This window comes from Anomaloglossus baeobatrachus, chromosome 3, assembly GCF_048569485.1.
Source record: "Anomaloglossus baeobatrachus isolate aAnoBae1 chromosome 3, aAnoBae1.hap1, whole genome shotgun sequence".
Lineage (NCBI taxonomy): Eukaryota > Metazoa > Chordata > Amphibia > Anura > Aromobatidae > Anomaloglossus > Anomaloglossus baeobatrachus.
The window spans coordinates 286713748-286731014 of record NC_134355.1 but is presented as its reverse complement, the minus strand read 5'-3'; the positions used below and the strand labels follow the sequence as shown (position 1 = coordinate 286731014).

At 42.8% G+C, this 17267-nt stretch overlaps 1 protein-coding gene across 6 annotated transcripts in view; it reads left to right on the top strand.

Moving 5' to 3' along the window:
* LAMA2 (laminin subunit alpha 2) overlaps positions 1-17267 on the top strand; it is a 1231414-nt gene that overhangs the window by 1083937 nt on the left and 130210 nt on the right. For all 6 annotated transcript variants that reach the window (XM_075339908.1, XM_075339907.1, XM_075339906.1 and 3 more), the window contains 2 exons: positions 12837-12991; positions 15606-15749. In XM_075339908.1, the coding sequence (XP_075196023.1) occupies positions 12837-12991; positions 15606-15749 (299 nt within the window). The remainder of the gene's footprint in view (positions 1-12836; positions 12992-15605; positions 15750-17267) is intronic.

The following is a 17267-nucleotide window of genomic DNA, read 5'->3' as shown; positions in this document are numbered from 1 at the left end:
ATCCACCCGTTCCTGTTAACCCCTTAGATCGCACTGTCAAATTCTGACAGCGCAATCTAACATGCTCCGGCGGGGATTGGGCTGTTTCCTCCTGCCATTGGCGACTTCGTGAAGCAATATTGGGGTGCCAATGAGTTGTTATGACAGTGGAGGTTGGCTGTTGACCCCTGTCACTGTCATGACCCACTTCCTGTGTATGCCAGCAGAGCTCGCATACTTCTGGCCACTTTGTGACTCGACTTACCACAATTGGTCTGTATTGAGCAAGGATGCTCATGTCGAGTCGGCATGTGACCACACGTATGCAAATCATATACTTACAGCCACAGGTCCACCTGCTCCGGGCATTGGCAGGTGAATCCTGACTGCACTCACACTGCGCGCTGTGAGGAATCACAAGTCTGAAGTCACATAGGGTCACTGCAGACTTGTATCATAAGGACAGATAATCCCTTTAAGAATGTCATGCATATGCTGTTTCTTCTATGACTACAACCCGAGAAGTGGTATTTGAGTATGAAACAAAGAAATATTTATCAATGTATTATTGTGGATAGTTAAGAAAGGATTTACTTAATTTCAAGAGAATTTAGATTGGTGTCTTTGGTTATGGCTAAATGTCTAAATCCTTCTTTAGCATAATATCCCCATCTCATCATGTTATAATAAGCATTTGTTTTACATATTTGGCTAGCATCAACAAGTTCTTGCTCCAAAAAAGGCTATGTGCACATATTAACGTTTTCTCATTAAAAACATGTTTTTCCAGCAGAAAAAAATTCTGCATTAAAAAATGTGTTTCCCCTGTCAATAGAATGGGAGAAAAACACAGAAAAAAATGGACATGCTGCAGATTTGAAACTGCTTAAAATCTGCAAGGAAAAAAATAAGCAATATGTGCATGAGAATGAAGAACACTCATTCACTTTGCTTTGACAGTAAAATGCTGCATTTTTTGCAGCAAAAATACAGCAACCTAAGACATAATAATTTATATTATTCTTAAACAGCAACAATTTTTTCCCTTACTACTGCTTTAATGGAGATATTTATGTTGAAATTATGTAAAATGACCTTGAGTAAGGGCAAAAAAGACCTTTTTTTGTTAAGGAAATATTTTCTAGTTTGATTCTCAAGCTGTATGTAATCCAGAACCCTACATCTTATTTTCCATTCAAGCTCAGAGGATGAGATAGGATTAAAAATATTACCGTAACAGTGCATAATAGATCTTTAGATAAAGTGTTTCACAGCAAATTAATATCTAAATTGCAAATCACGATCATATCTCGTCTTATAATAAAGATTTTTTTTGCTGCTTCTATAGCTTTATCTGGGCTTATTACACTTTAATTACTTGTTTTAAATGACTTGAGGGTCCTTGAGGGTCCTATACACAGAAGTGATCACAAAAATAAAAATAAAAAAGATAGACCCCCTCAAATTATTCAGACAGCATCATATAAAGGAAATAGTTGATATAATAATTACATGAAGATTTACTTACGGCTCAGGAGAAGGCTCACTTCCCGCGTTTTCTGCTTCCAGGTTAATTAACCAGCCAACAAAAAAGCCACTATGTCATGCTAGGTATGGGGAAGTATCACTTGTATGATGACAGGGAACGGAAGAGGATACCATATGCCTAGAGAAGGGGGAGATGGTGACCAATGATTAAACCTTCCTTTTGCCCATGACTGCCCTGACCACCCTAGATAGGTTCCACACCTATACGCCAAGCAGGATACCTGGCCCTAGCTGAAACTGTGCTGGGCCCTAGGTAGGGAAGGGATAGGATGAGCACTTCTTCAACCCTACTTAGCTCTAAAGAAGAGTCAAAGAGCACACACAGGGAAAGTATAAGTACAAATTATCTCCAGGATGACTTTGGGAGAGGTACAGCATCGAACACCCATGTTACTTCAGAGGGATACAAGCCAACTGCTTGCATCCAAGGCTTGTGTAGGAAAATAACACTATCTCCAGCAAACACCAGGTGGAAATGTGAGTATTTAAGAACACCAGGGAAAGTGATGATGAATAACATCTGAAAGGTGAGGATATCCGCAGGCTCCTAAAAGGAAGAGAATTATGATAAGATACATAGGATATCATTTACATCACAGCAGAAAGAACCAAATGAAAGGGAGCAGTTTGTGTAGCCAAACACTGTGACCCTCTACAGCTGGACGCCACAGGATTGTCTGTCAACCCTGACACACACACATCTTAGTAAACAACTATATTTTGCTTTAAGATCAGGAGCCAATTTGTGTCAACCTTGACACACCTATGACACACTGCTTCCACAACATGCAATTGATTTGTCACATGGTGTCTGGCACAAAACTCACTGAGTGTCAGGACTACATCTGACGCTGTTTGCACAGCAGAGTCAGTCACTCCACACAATGTTGTTTTTGAGTTGTACAGAAAGGCTTGGGTGTCGACCAGCTGTGCTCATATAAGTAACTGGGCTTACAGGAGTTAATTTCTGCTAGCCTGTGAATTACTGCTTGAGTCACATGTTGCAGGAGAACCTATCACAGTTGCCTCTGCCCCTTTTAAAGATGGTGGAGCCTGGTCTCACATGCGAATGATAGCTTTATGCAATACCATCCTTGTGCTTTGATATCCAGTTGCTGGTGAACGTCTGTGTGCTGTTGGTGTGTTGTAAAAGTACTCTTGTTTTCTGATTATTTCCTCCCTTCCTTTCGTTTCCTCCTGAGCATGTATTGTCTATATCTCTGTGGGTGACTGCCGTGAGATTGAGGTTTTTTCTCCCCTGTCTGTTAATTTGTGTGGGTTTAATCTCTCCTGTCTCGGCCCTCTACTGGGTGGAGGGAGGTGGGCCACTAGACAAGGGTTGTTAAGGAGCTAGGATTAGGAAGGCGGCCCAGACATCTTCACCATCAGACATAACTTTGGAATCAGGGTTAGGCAGGGTTCCCCTAGTCTGAGGGCCAGCTTAGGCTCCCCTGTTCCTAGTGATCCTGTCACTCCCCGTGACAAGATCCAGATGTATAAGATGTATATCAAGGTTGCCATATAGCTATTTGCACAGAATCTCATCAGTAACAACTGCCATCTCCTATCTCATTAATGGGAAAGTCTTCACTGAACATAGATTTTACCTCAGAATTGAAAATTTTGATAATAAATAATCAATTCTGGCAGTGTTTTTCTCCTGTTGATTTAAAACACTTTAAATAAACAGGAGAAAAACACATTTCTTCTGGCAAAGGGGACATTTAAATATGATAAATGTAAATGTTGTGAGATGATTGGACACTAGTGTAAGTTTCTGAGTACTCTTGTTGCCTCCTGTACATAGACAGAACAACATTAATGCTTAGAGAATGTAAAAACAGCATATATTATGATGATAAAGAATTTAAAAAAATCATAGTGTTTCTGTCACAATTCTTCCTGTGTGTCCTACACACAATGGGTGAATATTTGCTGCACTGTGGATTCTGAGTGTGCTGAGCTGTCGGTATGCTGATTGACCACTCAGTTGTCCAATCTAGCTCAGGGGTGTGCTGAGCTGTTGATATTTTCAGTGACTAGGAGTTTTGGGGCTTTCCTGGTGTGCCCTGTTAGGGTTGATTGCCCAGCTATTTAGCTGAACAGTCAGTACCAAAACACTGCCACTCTTAGTGGTACTTTGCATGCTGCGACATCGCTAGCATCGGCTAGCGATGCCGAGCGCGATAGTACCCACCCCCGTTGCACATGCGATATCTTGTGATAGCTGCCGTAGTGAACATTATCGCTACGGCAGCTTCACACGCACTTACCTGCTCTGCAACGTCACTCTGGCCGGCGACCCGCCTCCTTCCTAAGGGGGTGGGTTGTGCGGCGTCACAGTGACATCACACGGCAGGCGGCCAATAGAAGTGGAGGGGCGGAGATGAGCGAGACGTAAACATCCCACCCACCTCCTTCCTTCGGCATAGCCGGTGGATGCAGGTAAGGAGATGTTCCTCGCTCCTGCTGCTTCACACACAGTGATGTGTGCTGCCGCAGGAACGAGGAACAACATCGCATCTCCTATTGGTACGACATTATGAAAATGACCGACGCTACACAGATCACCGATTTTTGATCCTTTTGCGATCGTTTATTGGCGCATCTAGGCTTTACACGTTGCGACGTCGTTACTGGCGCCGGATGTGCGTCACTTTCGATTTGACCCCAATGATATCGCAGTAGCGATGTCGCAGCGTGCAAAGAACCCCTTAGTCTTCTGCTGAGTTGTGCTAGTTGTCCTCTTGAATTTGTGCTCTAGGAATTGATCTTTTGCTGGTTGACCATTGACTTTGTTTGACCATCCTTTTATCATGTACCTCTGCTTTAATACGCTCCCTCCAGGTCTCTGGATCATGACCTGATTATGCCTCTGCCTGTTCCCTTAATCTTGACATACTCCTCCTAGTACCTTACCACTAGAGATGAGCCACCCCCCTAGTGTTCGAGTTCGGTTCGTCGAACGGAGGACAAGTTCGTCGAACATTCGATGAACGTTCGACGAACCAATTCAAACCCTTTTGAAAACAATGGGAGGCAAACACAAACACATAAAAACACATTATACATGTACACATACAGTTAATAAACATTGCCATTACACTTACAGGTCCCCGCGATGCGTCCTACACTCTGTCTCCCGCCGCTTTTCCTTCCGATAATTGCTGTGTCCTCCCGGTAACCAGCACTGATGATAGGACCTTCTGTAACGTCAAAATAGCCATGTGACCAGTCACGTGTCTATTATCTCATTGGCTACAGACTGTTCACATGGCTAGATGCCATGCTAGGTCCTGTCAGTGCATCTCTCCGGTACGCGGGGCTCATTCCAGCATCTCCGTGTACCGGTGGGATGCTCTGGCACATGGTCGGCTTCCCCGTTTCTGCATGTGGGCACTCTTTACAGAGTCAGCCCACATGCAAGGACTGCCTGCCACAGCCGGTGAATTGCGGCACCGGGCGGGAATCACGTGATCCGAGCACCATTGCTATAGTAACCCGCCTGTCAGCGGTGACGTCACCACTTACAGCCCGCAGCCTCTGCTCACTCACTGAGTGATTAGACTGCACGGAGCAGCAACGTCTTCCTCCCATGCAGTGCTGTCTGATGTCTGTCTGATGTAGCAGAGCTGCATGGGTTGAAGGAGAAAGAAGACAGAAGACCAGGATTGTGGAGGGCTGACAGGGAGTAATAAACATGGAGTCTCTAATGTGTCTGTGTATTTATTTCTATTAAAGTATTTTTTCTCTGTGCGGTGGTTTTTTTTTAACCCTTTATTGGAGATTGTTAATGGCTGGGTCAAATTTGCCTGACATTAAGAATCTCTGGCTTAATACTAGCTAGTAAAACAAAGCTAGTATTAACCCATTATTATCCAGCAAGCCACCCGGCTTCAGGGCTGCTGGAAGAGTTGGATACAGCGCCAGATGATGGCGCTTCTATGAAAGCGCCATTTTCTGGAGTGGCTGTGGACTGCAATTTTCAGCAGAGGGGCCCAGAAAGCTCGGGCCAACCTGTGCTGTGGATTCCAATTCCCAGCTGCCTAGTTGTACCTGGCTGGACACAAAAATTGGGCGAAGCCTACGTCATTTTTTTTTAAAAATTATTTCATAAAATTCATGAAATAATTAAAAAAAAGGGCTTCCCTATATTTTTGGTTCCCAGCCGGGTACAATAGGCAGCTGGGGGTTGGGGACAGCCGTACCTGCCTGCTGTACCTGTCTAGCATACAAAAATATGGCGAAGCCCACGTCATTTTTTGGGGGGCAAAAAACTCCTGCATACAGTCCAGGATGGAGTATGCTTAGCCTTGTCGTTCTGCAGCTGCTGTCTGCTCTCCTACATACACTAGTGAATGGAGCATGCTGAGCCTTGTAGTTCTGCTCCCCCTGCCTCTCCCTCCAGCATACAGTCCTGGATGGAGGATGCTGAGCCTTGTAGTTCTGCAGCTGCTGTCTGCTCTCCTCCATACAGACAGACAGCAGACAGCAGCTGCAGAACTACAAGGCTCAGCATACTCCATCCAGGACTGTATGCAGGAGTTTTTTGCCCCCCCCCAAAAAAATTACGTGGGCTTCGCCATGTTTTTGTATGCTAGCCAGGTACAGCAGGCAGCTGCAACCAAACCCCCAGCTGCCTATTTGTACCCGGCTGGGAACCGAAAATATAGGGAAGCCCTTTTTCTTTTTAATTATTTCATGAATTTCATAAAATAATTAAAAAGAAAAATGACGTGTGCTTTGCGCAATTTTTGTGTTCAGCCAGGTACAACTAGACAGCTGGGGATTGGAATCTGCAGTGCAGGGTGCCCAAGCTTTCTGGGCACCCCTGCTGCGAATTGCAGTCCGCAGCCGCCCCAGCCAGAAAATATCGCTTTCATAGAGCGCCATCTTCTGGTGCTGTATCCAACTCTTCCAGCTGCCCTAGTGACGGGTGGCTCGCTGGGTAATAATGGGGTTAGGGCTAGCTGTATATTATCAACTGGCCCTAAGCCCGAAATTCATGGTGTCACGCCAATATTAGACATGGCCACCATGAATTTCTAGTACAGATAAAAAAACACAACACAGAAAAATATTTTTATATAGAAATAAAACACAACACAATTAGTGACTCCATCTTTATTGAAATAAAGAACTCCCCTCCGCAGTAATCCTGGGTCAAAGGTCCCGCGCCATCCAATCCGGATCCAATATCATCTAATCGGTTTGCTGGAGGGCAAAGCGATCAGATGATGTGTCATGTTCAAGGGCCTCAATCACATGACACAGCAGATGATTGTATAAATGGCTTTTATACAATCAGCTGATGCATCAGTGCAAAAAAAACCCCAAACTACACACTTCTGTGCAGACTCCGATCCGAGAGCATCAGCTGATAGTTTCGCTGGCCAGGCTGTAAAAAGCCGACCTCGACTAATAGTGTCAGCTGATTCCGTCAGGTGATCGCATCAGAGAGAAAAGAGAGAGAAAAGAGAGAGAAAAGAAAAGAGGGAGAGTGAGAGAGAAAAAAGAGAGAAAAGAGAAGAGAGAGAGAGAAGAGAGAGAGAAGAAGAGAGAGAGAAGAAGAAGAGAGAAGAGGAGAGACGAGAGAGAAGAGGAGAGAAGAGAGAGGAGAGAGAAGAGAGGGGGAGAGAAAGACGAGAGAGAGGAGAGAGAGAGAAAAAGAGAGAGAAAGAGAGAGAGAGAGAACAAGAGAGAGAGAACAAGAGAGAGGAGAGAGAGAGGAGAGAAGAGAGAAGAGACAGAGGAGAGAGAGAAAGAGAGAGAAATAGAGAGAGAAAGAAAGAGCGTGAAAGAGAGAGAAATAAAGAGAGAGAGAACAAGAGAAAGAAAGAGAGAGAAGAGAGAAAGAAGAGAGAGAGGAGAGAGAAGAGAGGAGAGAGAGAGAGAGAGAGAGAGAGAAAGAGAAAGAAAGTGAAAGAGAGAGAAGAGAGAGAGAGAGAAATAGAGAGAGAGAGAGAACAAGAGAGATAACAAGAGAGAGAAGAGAGAGAGGAGAGAGAGAGGAGAGAGAGAAAGAGAGAGAACAAGAGAGAGAGAGAGAGAGAACAAGAGAGAGAACAGAAGAGAGAGAAGAGAGAGGAAAGAAGAGAGAGAGGAGAGAGAAGAGAGAGAGGAGAGAAAGAGAGAGAGAGAAAAAGAGAGAAGAGAGAGAAGAGAGAGAGGAGAGAGAAGAGAGAGAGGAGAAAAAGAGAAAAAGAGAGAGAGAGAACAGAGAGAAGAGAAAGAGAAGAGAGAGAGGAGAGAGAGAGAAGAAAGAGAGGAGAGAGAGAGAAAGAGAGAGAGAGAACAAGAGAGAGAGAGAACAAGAGAGAGAAAGTGTGAGAAGAGAGAGAGGAGAGAGCAATGCAGCCTCATTCCATGAACTGCTCCTATTTTAGAGGTGTGGCCCGCGGCTCACAGCTGATGTCCGGCTCCTCCCCTCAGTGCATAATTAAATTAAATTATAATTATAAATAAATAATAATTATAATTTAAAAATAAAATATATTCTTTACCGGGGCAGCCAGGACTTGAACTCGTGAACTAATGCTAAACCAAACAAGAGGATATAGATCCATATCTGACTAATATTTTAACCAAAGCAGATCTCACCACAATTGGTACATATAAACCTAAAAAAGAGCTCTGCAAGCATAATTATATCAATAATATATCAAACACCAATGTGGTTTTAATACTTTTTGTCATATTTTATTACATCAAGAGTTAAATACAAATTCATAAAGTGCTGGTACTCACAACTTTAAAAACTCCCTACCCCATAAAAACATGCAGAACCGAACTGGTGCATTGTGGAACAAACATGATTTAAGATTCAGAGTAGATACAATTATTTAGATACATCAGGGTGTCAATAATTCATAGTAAAATCTGATAACCTATCACAGCAGCCAAGTAAAGTGCTAGTGCATTTGAGCAGATATATGATCAGCCTGGACATAATCCTCAATATACAGCTATATAGATATCAAAAATGTTAACCTAGTGCCAGGGTGAGCCAAATAGAACTTCCGTAATTGCTGGAAGGTATCAGAAAAAGTCAATACTGAAAACCCAGGATGGGGACCACAACGCCCAGCACCTCGACGCGCGTTTCACCTCTCGCTTTGTCAGGAGGTGCTGGGGTAGCTGCGGGGTCACTCTTATATACCATGAAGCCTACCTGAAGTCCGTTTACCGGCGCACACCGCACGGCGGAAGTCACGTCATCCACCTCGGCAATAATGGCAACATGGAAATAGGCAATTTAGAAAACCTAAAGGACGGGATGATAGCGATTTTAGGGCTAAATTCAGATAAAAAGGAAGTCAGTGCTCAATTGGAACAACCCATATATAGAGATAAAATTACAATAATCACAATTTATCAAAACAAAAAATATATGTGCATACATGAAACACTGACATCTAGTGGGCAATCCCCTACATAGCATTGGGGGTATATCCAACCTATAAGCATATAAACGCCATATTAAATCACAGGTTGTACCCCATATAGACAGTTAATGCAAATCTTGACACTATACATCTTTATTACAGTTGTTGGATCCCACCACATAGTAGATTTTCATACTCCACAAGATAGTCCAAATGTTTATGGGTGCTTCATGCCGTCCGATATTCAATATAAGTGCATAGAAAGTTCTATATAAGAAAAAAGATATCATAATATAAATAAGTGACCATGAGACACATGAAAGGTGAGATAATCAATGGCAGCTACATAGCAGAAACATGATTTTCATAAACTGTCCTCAACCATAAGCTTTCAATAAGGAAACTACCAAGCCACACGGACCATACCGGGCAAAAACGGAGAGCGCAGGGCAGAAGAGTAAAAACTGGACCACGTAATAGGGCAAAAAAAGGGGAATAATCCTCACAAACATGGCTTGAAGGAGATAAAGTCATTCAAGCCCTTGGGCTTCTCTGTCTCCAAAACCGTGATCCACTTAACCTCCCTCTGTGCCAGCACCCTTTTGGGATCACCACCCCTTGTGCTCAGATAAATTCTGTCAATACCACGGAATTTAAGAAGGCGCCAGTTACAGTTATGGCTTTCCATAAAATGCTTAGGGATGTTCTTCAGCATTGCAAACTCCTCAGGTTTTACAATCTTGGCAGCCTTCTTAATGTCCCTGATGTGCTCGAAGAACCTCACCCTCAGTTCATGAGAGGTGAGGCCCACATAAATGAGTCCACAGGGACATTTAGCCCAATATACCACATATGCTGTTCTACAGTTGATACTGTGGACAATTTCGAACTTCCTATTGTTGTTGAGTTATGAAAGGTAGATGTCCTCTCCATCTGTGGGCAAATCCCACAATCCCCGCAACAAGAGGAGCCCCATCTTGGCCCCCTAGTTCTCTCTAAAAAAAATTAAAGGGCGGAGGTGGGTAGTGGCTTTTAACTATTATGTCCTTAAGGGTTTTAGATCTCTGTGGTGTAATAGATGGTCTATCTGACAAAACAGACTTCAGATCCTTATCTGATAATAGTATAGGCCAGTATCTCTCAATCACTTGTTTCATTTCAGACCATTGGGAATGGTACGATGTAATCAGTCTCACCTGATTATCCGATTTTCTAACCACTCGTCTCAGCAGGTCATCCCTAAATGTTGCTCTGGCCCTATCATACCCACGCTGGATTGCCCTATCATTATAGTGTCTATTTTTAAACCGTCTCTTCAATTCCAGGGCTTGTCCCTCAAAGAGATTGAGGTCTGAGCGTATGCGCCGGGCCCTAGGAACTGACCTGTTGGAACCGAGTTTATCACTTGTGGAGGGTGAGACGATTTGGCACTCAGGAGAGACTTTACAGCCGTGCCCTTCCTATAAATGTCTGTCTTGATGGAGCCGCCCTCACTCTTCACAACTCTTATGTCCAGGAATTCAATGGAATCCATGCTGTAATGATAGGACAATTTTATATTAAAGGCATTAGGTTATCAGATTTTACTCTGAATTATTGACACCCAGATGTAGCTATATAATTGTATCTACACTGAATCTTGAATCATGTTTGTTTCACAATGCACCAGTTTGGTTCTGCATGTTTTTATCGGGTAGGGAGTTTTTAAAGTTGTGAGTTCCAGTACTTTATGAATTTTTATTTAACTCTTGATGTAATAAAATATGACAAAAAGTATTAAAACCACATTGGTGTTTGATATATTATTGATATAATTATGCTCGCAGACCTCTTTGTTCGGTTTATCGTGAACTAATGCTCCCTAGGCAGTAGCTCTAACCATTGAGCCACTGCCTCTAATGAGAAACATAGGAAGATTTGGTTATCTTGACGTCTGCATTGCAGAGTGAAGTCTCTGGTGACAGCGTGGCTCACTTCAGGTGCTGCGTGGAGAGGACACAAAGCACTCTTGTTCTATGGGGCTTCCTGTTATCTTCATGTAGCAGAACTGACAGTGTCATGTGGATTACTTCGGACCTGCATTGTTGTTTGGGGAATAATAAAGAGGTAAATGAGGGTTGTTTTGTCTTTTATTCCAAATAATGGATTTTTCGCTGTGTGTGTTTCTTTACTTTCAATTGCAGGTTAATCATGGAAGGTGTCTCAGGGAGACGCTTGTCATGATTACCCCGATTGCCACCGCACCAGGGCAATTCAGGATGAGCTGTGTAGAGTCCATCTAAAGGATGCGGCAATTCCGAGCGGCTACTGGGTGATTTTGTTTGGTGGTGGGCTCCCCATAACGTGGCGCTCCCCATCCTGACAATACCAGCCTCCAGTCGTGTGGCTTTATCCTGGCTGGTATCAAAATTGGGGGGACTGCATTTTTTTTTTATTTATTATTTATTTATTTTACTGCACGATATAGACCCACCCGCCGGTGGCTGTGATTGGTTGCAGTGAGACAGCTGTCACTCATCGTGGGGGTGTGTGTGACTGCAGCCAATCATTGGCTCTGGTGGGCGGGGAAGGCACAGAATACCTGATTGAATAATTTAGCGGCAGCCATTTTCAAAAGAGGAAAAGCCGCTGGAGATTTGTGACAGCCGTGCAGCGAGGTGCCCGTGATCGGTGAATAGGAAAGAGAGAGGGATTGTGCTGGGGACGCAGCACGCATGCAGATATGCAACGCGCACACATACTTACTGTGAAAAGCCATGCTTTTGGTGATCGAACCAATTCTCGAACGTATCTCGAACTGCCGAACTTTAAGCAAATCGTTTCAGTTCGTCGAATGACTCGAACACCCCCCAATATCACTCGAACATGAAATTGGTGAACCGTTCGACTCGAACATCGCTCAACTCTACTTACCACAGAACATTTGACTGCCCTTTCTCATGACTTGTCATATAGTGACTATAGTCACAGTTTCAAAGCATTTCCTTTGTCCCACAAGACAAATCCAAAGTTGTTGTGATTTACCTCCTTAAACTAATAAATATCATGATCCAGGACTGGTATTCCCCACTCCAGAGTTTCCCAGACCTGGCCTGGTCATGTCAGGGGTTAACTTTCATCAGCCTTGTTCCGGTTTCAGGAGACACTATAACTGGGCACTGCACCAGCATTCCAATGCTGGTTATAGTTTTGCTCTGCAGCCTGTGACTGGCTCTGGTGAGTTTTCCTGTTTGATCTGACTCCTTGTTACCATGCCCTGACCTGTACCCTCTTCGTTCGTCTTCGTTGTCTGTCCCAGTCTCTGACTTTCCTCTCCTGTCATTTGTTTATCCATCCTGGTTCATCCTCCTTCCCGTGTTTTTGTCCCCTCCAGTCTTGTCTTCTGTTCCCTGTGCCCTTTGTGTTTCCCTCTGCATACCTGATCTCCCGACATCCGACCTCAGTTCTGTTTTCTGACCTGATGTTGATCCGCCCTCTGCTATGACTTAACTTCCTGGCTGAACCTGACTGATTAACTACTCTATTGCCCCTTGGTGGTTCACTTGGGATCTGCGTGTTGAAGTTACAGGAGGTCTAGATTGGGTGCAGGAACTTGGTGTAAACATTTCAGCACCAAATCTGCATCTCTTGGTACAAAATGCACAAAAACAGTTTTGACGCCGTTTTGGTACAGTTTTCTGCCAGGAGGTGCAAATTTGGTGCTGAAATGTTTGGACCAGATTTTCCCCCAGTAAATTTCACAAAAATCTGGTAGTGCTAGCTGGGACTGGTATTAAATCACCAATTTTGCACATCTGGGAGTTGCACAAAAATTTGATGACATTTCATAGTGTTTTACACCAGAATTCTGGCAAAAACTGTTTGATAACACAGGGCTTAAGTTTTGTGTTCCTTAGTTTTATGTGTTATTTTTATGTTTTACAGCTACAGATGCTGGAGATAAAGTAAAGCAGCTTGAAAAAGAAGCTGATCGTTTATTGGATAAATTGAAACCAATTAAGGAGCTTCAGGAAAACCTGGGGAAAAATATCTCTCAGATCAAGGAGCTGATAAATCAAGCACGCAAACAAGCTAATTCTGTAAGTCTAGTTTTCTGCACCATTAATTGGTGAAAGAACTTGGATATTGTAGTCTACCTCTTAAATAATTACTACTGGGTTGATATGAACATAGAATAAAATAATGTATCAATAAGCCATAGTGTTTTGAACCACTGATAGAACAAATCAAGACAGAATAAACAATACGTCAAAATTATTAGGCTACTTAGAGGGGAGTGAGATAGCTTTCTAATAGAGTACCCTAAAGGTGGCTTTACACACTGCAACATCGTAAACGACATTGCTGTAACGTCACCGGTTTTGTGACGTTATAGCAACCTCCCCAGCGACATTGCAGTGTGTGAAACACATCAGCGACCTGGCCCCTGCTGTGAAGTTGCTGATCGCTACAAATCGTTCAGGACCATTCTTTGGTCCTTTGTTTCCCGCTGTGCAGCATGATCGCTAGAAAGTCTCAGTGTGTAAAGGGGACTTTACAGCGATTTCAAAAAGCTGCTTTACAACGTCCCCAATGACTAGCTAGGTCGCTCTGCAGGTCCAGATCGCTGTTGCGTCGTTGGCCAGATCTGCATGTTTGACAGCTCACCAGTGACTCACCAGAGACTTTGTAGCGATCCCGGCCAGGTTGGGATCGCTGGTGGGATCGCTAGAAAGTCTCAGTGTGTAAAGGGGCCTTTACACAATAATTGCTCTATTCCATGTAAACCTCTAAAAAGAAAATGTCAGAGACTTTGCAAATTGTCTTTATTAAAATTTTCCTACCATCTTGTGTTTACAACAACTACACAGATCTACTTATATTTATATGAAGTGTATTGTGATCCTACAGTCAAACTTTCTTACATTCGTCCCTTTCTTAACATACATTTGATATACTGGTAAGAAGATTGTGACAGAAGGACAAATAACTATAAAATTGCCTACTGTATTATATTGGATATATGCACATCTGAAAATCAACTCTAAAAACAAAATGGGAGGACATGTGTAAAGTGTGTAAGTGTAAATTGTGTCCTAGGCAAAGGATAGATAGGTAGGTAGATAGATAGATAGATAGAATGGAAAGATAGATAGATAGATAGATAGATAGATAGATAGATAGATAGATAGAATGGAAAGATAGATCAATAGGTATAATGAAAAAAGATATATAGAGAGAGAGAGAGAGAGAGAGAGGATATATAGATAAATATTAAAATATAAGAAGCCAGCTCCCAAATAAACATAAGTGTGTATATTTAGCACATTTTCAGCACCATTATGGTTTGGCACTAAGGGTGTTAATAATTATGTTTTGCATAATGATTCAAAAATGACTCATGAAAGAAATTATTCCAAATTATTTTCCCCCCCAAGGGCATTTTACTGTGTCTGAAGTAATGGAGCCTCATTTCTCATGGTTTATAATGTCAGCCAGTCACTGTAAATTATATTATTTCCAGTTACAGTATTTATATCCTTGCCTCTCCTAGCCAATGTGCAGGTTACAATTTATCCTAGGAGATATTTTATTTTCCTTACAGTAGGTATTAATTTCTAATCATTCTGATCAGTTTCAAACATGTAATTTTTTTTTACATCAGTCCTCTTCATTTTAATTCCCTATGTCAACCATTTTAACCAATTAAAACGTATTTGTTGATTTTTTTCCTATTATTTTCCAATGTTCCATTTCTGACTTTATTAACAAGTACCTCAGTCATGTTTCATGAACACAAATTAAAGAGTTATTCTAATCTTAGACATTACTGTCAAATTAACAGTGTATGCTATAAATGACTGACAGATATGGGTTCAAACTTCTGGAACATACAGCAATCTCTGTAATGGGGCCGGGATCGGTGCATGCGTACTAGGTAATCCTCACGGATCCGGACTTTTAGAGTTCGCATCTACCCATCACTATTTGTTATGATTGAAGAAAATGGTCCCTATCTTGAACTGGTTAAGTTCAAGACCAAAAAGTATATATATATTGGTTAATATTTTTTAAAAAATCTAATGTAAACAACTATAGCTATTTAGGAGTAAATATTAAATCCCTGTGTTCTATGGTACAGAATATTTACGATATATGTACACTGTCAACATGACTGAGGAAGTCACACATAGCACATTGTGAGACTACATAGAAAATTACAGGTTTGCTTTCTATATACATTTGCTAGATTGTTCACATATTTTCCAGCACTATACCACAGAATACTATATATTTAAATCCATGTTTGTATTGTCAAGATTTCCTTTGAGGTTGGCGGATGTTTGTCTTGGAAATTACAAAATGAATGTCTCCGTATACATAGCGAAAAGCAGGCTAGGCACATTTACTTGTATAATCTCTGTTGGATGCCACTTCAAAACACCTTTCAGGCATCTGAATATGATTTAAATGAGAAACTTTTATAATTTTACTAATCCTTAGAAAAAATACCGAAAATGAGTTACTTTGATCACTATTCTTACAGTAAAGGATACATGTACAAAGATTTCCCAGGTGTGTGTGTGTTACAATTAACTTTGTTTGTCAATTATGTATTAAACCCTACAAGTAAAGATACAGAACATGTCACATGAAAGCCTCACGTCGATGTCACTTAGTCTGTAATCTTCATGATGTTTTCTATGCTTACAGATCAAAGTTTCAGTATCATCTGGAGGGGACTGCATACGTACTTATAAGCCTGATATTAGGAAAGGCAGATACAACACCATTACTTTAAATGTAAAAACAAGTGTTCCTGACAATCTTCTCTTCTATCTTGGGAGCAACAAATTTGTAAGTAAATGATTTCATTGTGCTGTACATGAGAAGGGGCTACATACAAAGTACAGATATAGGTTAGAGTAAACAAATTAACAATGACAGGCTGGTACAGGTAAGAGGACCCTGCCCTTGCGGGCTTACATTTGGGCTTACGTTCTACAGGACACATTGGTTAATGCAGTAAATCAAATGTACAAAACATTTAATTTATCAGAGGAGCATTTCAAGGCATTTAAGTCTCATCATACTGGCATGCCAGGCCTGGTGTGTCACTCTCCACAAGGAGAAACCTTACCCCTTAGATCTCAATTTTAGCATCTCACCTGGCCACATAAGATGTCATACTTTGCACTGATGAGGGGCAATACCTCGAAACACTGTGGGCAAATTGAGATTCGGGTTTACCTTTTATCCTAATTCATATGGTACGGCTCATTACAGGGTCGATATTGACTTTTTCAATAGGTGTTGCTAGAGCTTAAGTCCTCTTCCTCTCTGAAAAGACAATTTGCATATCCTCCTGTACAGACACATGATATCTTATCATATATATGTGACGCCCTGGTGCCACCAGGTGGTCACAGAAGAACACTACACCCTACACAACACCTTCCCACATCAGGTTCCATCAGCCACAAAACCCTTGCCACCCCCCTGAGGGTAGGAAGGACACACCAGTGGGCAGGACTAGGTGGATTGGGAGTGCCCACCTAGGGGTCTTGAGGATCCGGGGGAGGGAACCAGTCAGTTTTTTGCTAAGTGCAAGTCAAGTTGGAGTTCAAGTGGAGAGGATTCTGTGCCTAGTACAGGTAGCCAGGGTAGTGGCCCTAGTCTACTGGCTAGGTGGAAAGCAGTGGACCATGTCGAAAGGCGATGGGGGTCCGGTCGTGGGAAATCCAGAGTGGACCGGGACAGGGTTGGAGCCCACTGGTACTGACAGCAGAGATCCGGTCCGTAAACCGTGCACAGGCGGGGTACCTGGACCCTAGTTAGAAGATGGTTGTAAGCCCCTTCTCTAATTAACCAGGCCGGGAGCAAGGTTCCAGACATTGTTCCAAAGTGTTAGCCCAGATAGGCAAAACGGCAGCCCACCGAGAGGGATAGGGTATCTGCAAACACCCACTGAGATCCCAAGGGTCAGTTTTCGTGGGCACATCTCCCAACCACAACCAAACCGGGAGTGGACTTCCCCATTCCATACGAGGTCGTCTAAAGTAGAAGGAAAATACAAAGTGTCGGAGGAAGGTACATTGGTACACCACCTGGGTGTGGGAACCGTATACACCCTGAAGTGGCCACTGACACCTTGGTTTACCAGCAGACTTGTGTGCATTTATTCAACCGTGAGTACACCAACACCCTGTGGTCCGGCCCGGTGCATCACCACCAGGAGCCATCACCTCCCGTGTTTTGGACACTGAGCCCCGGGGCATCCACCCCTACCCACAGAGGGGTTAACATCCAACTGCCATCCCATTGCCCCTGGGTGCTCCCCAACAGCAGCGGTGGTACTTCACCTTACCACACACC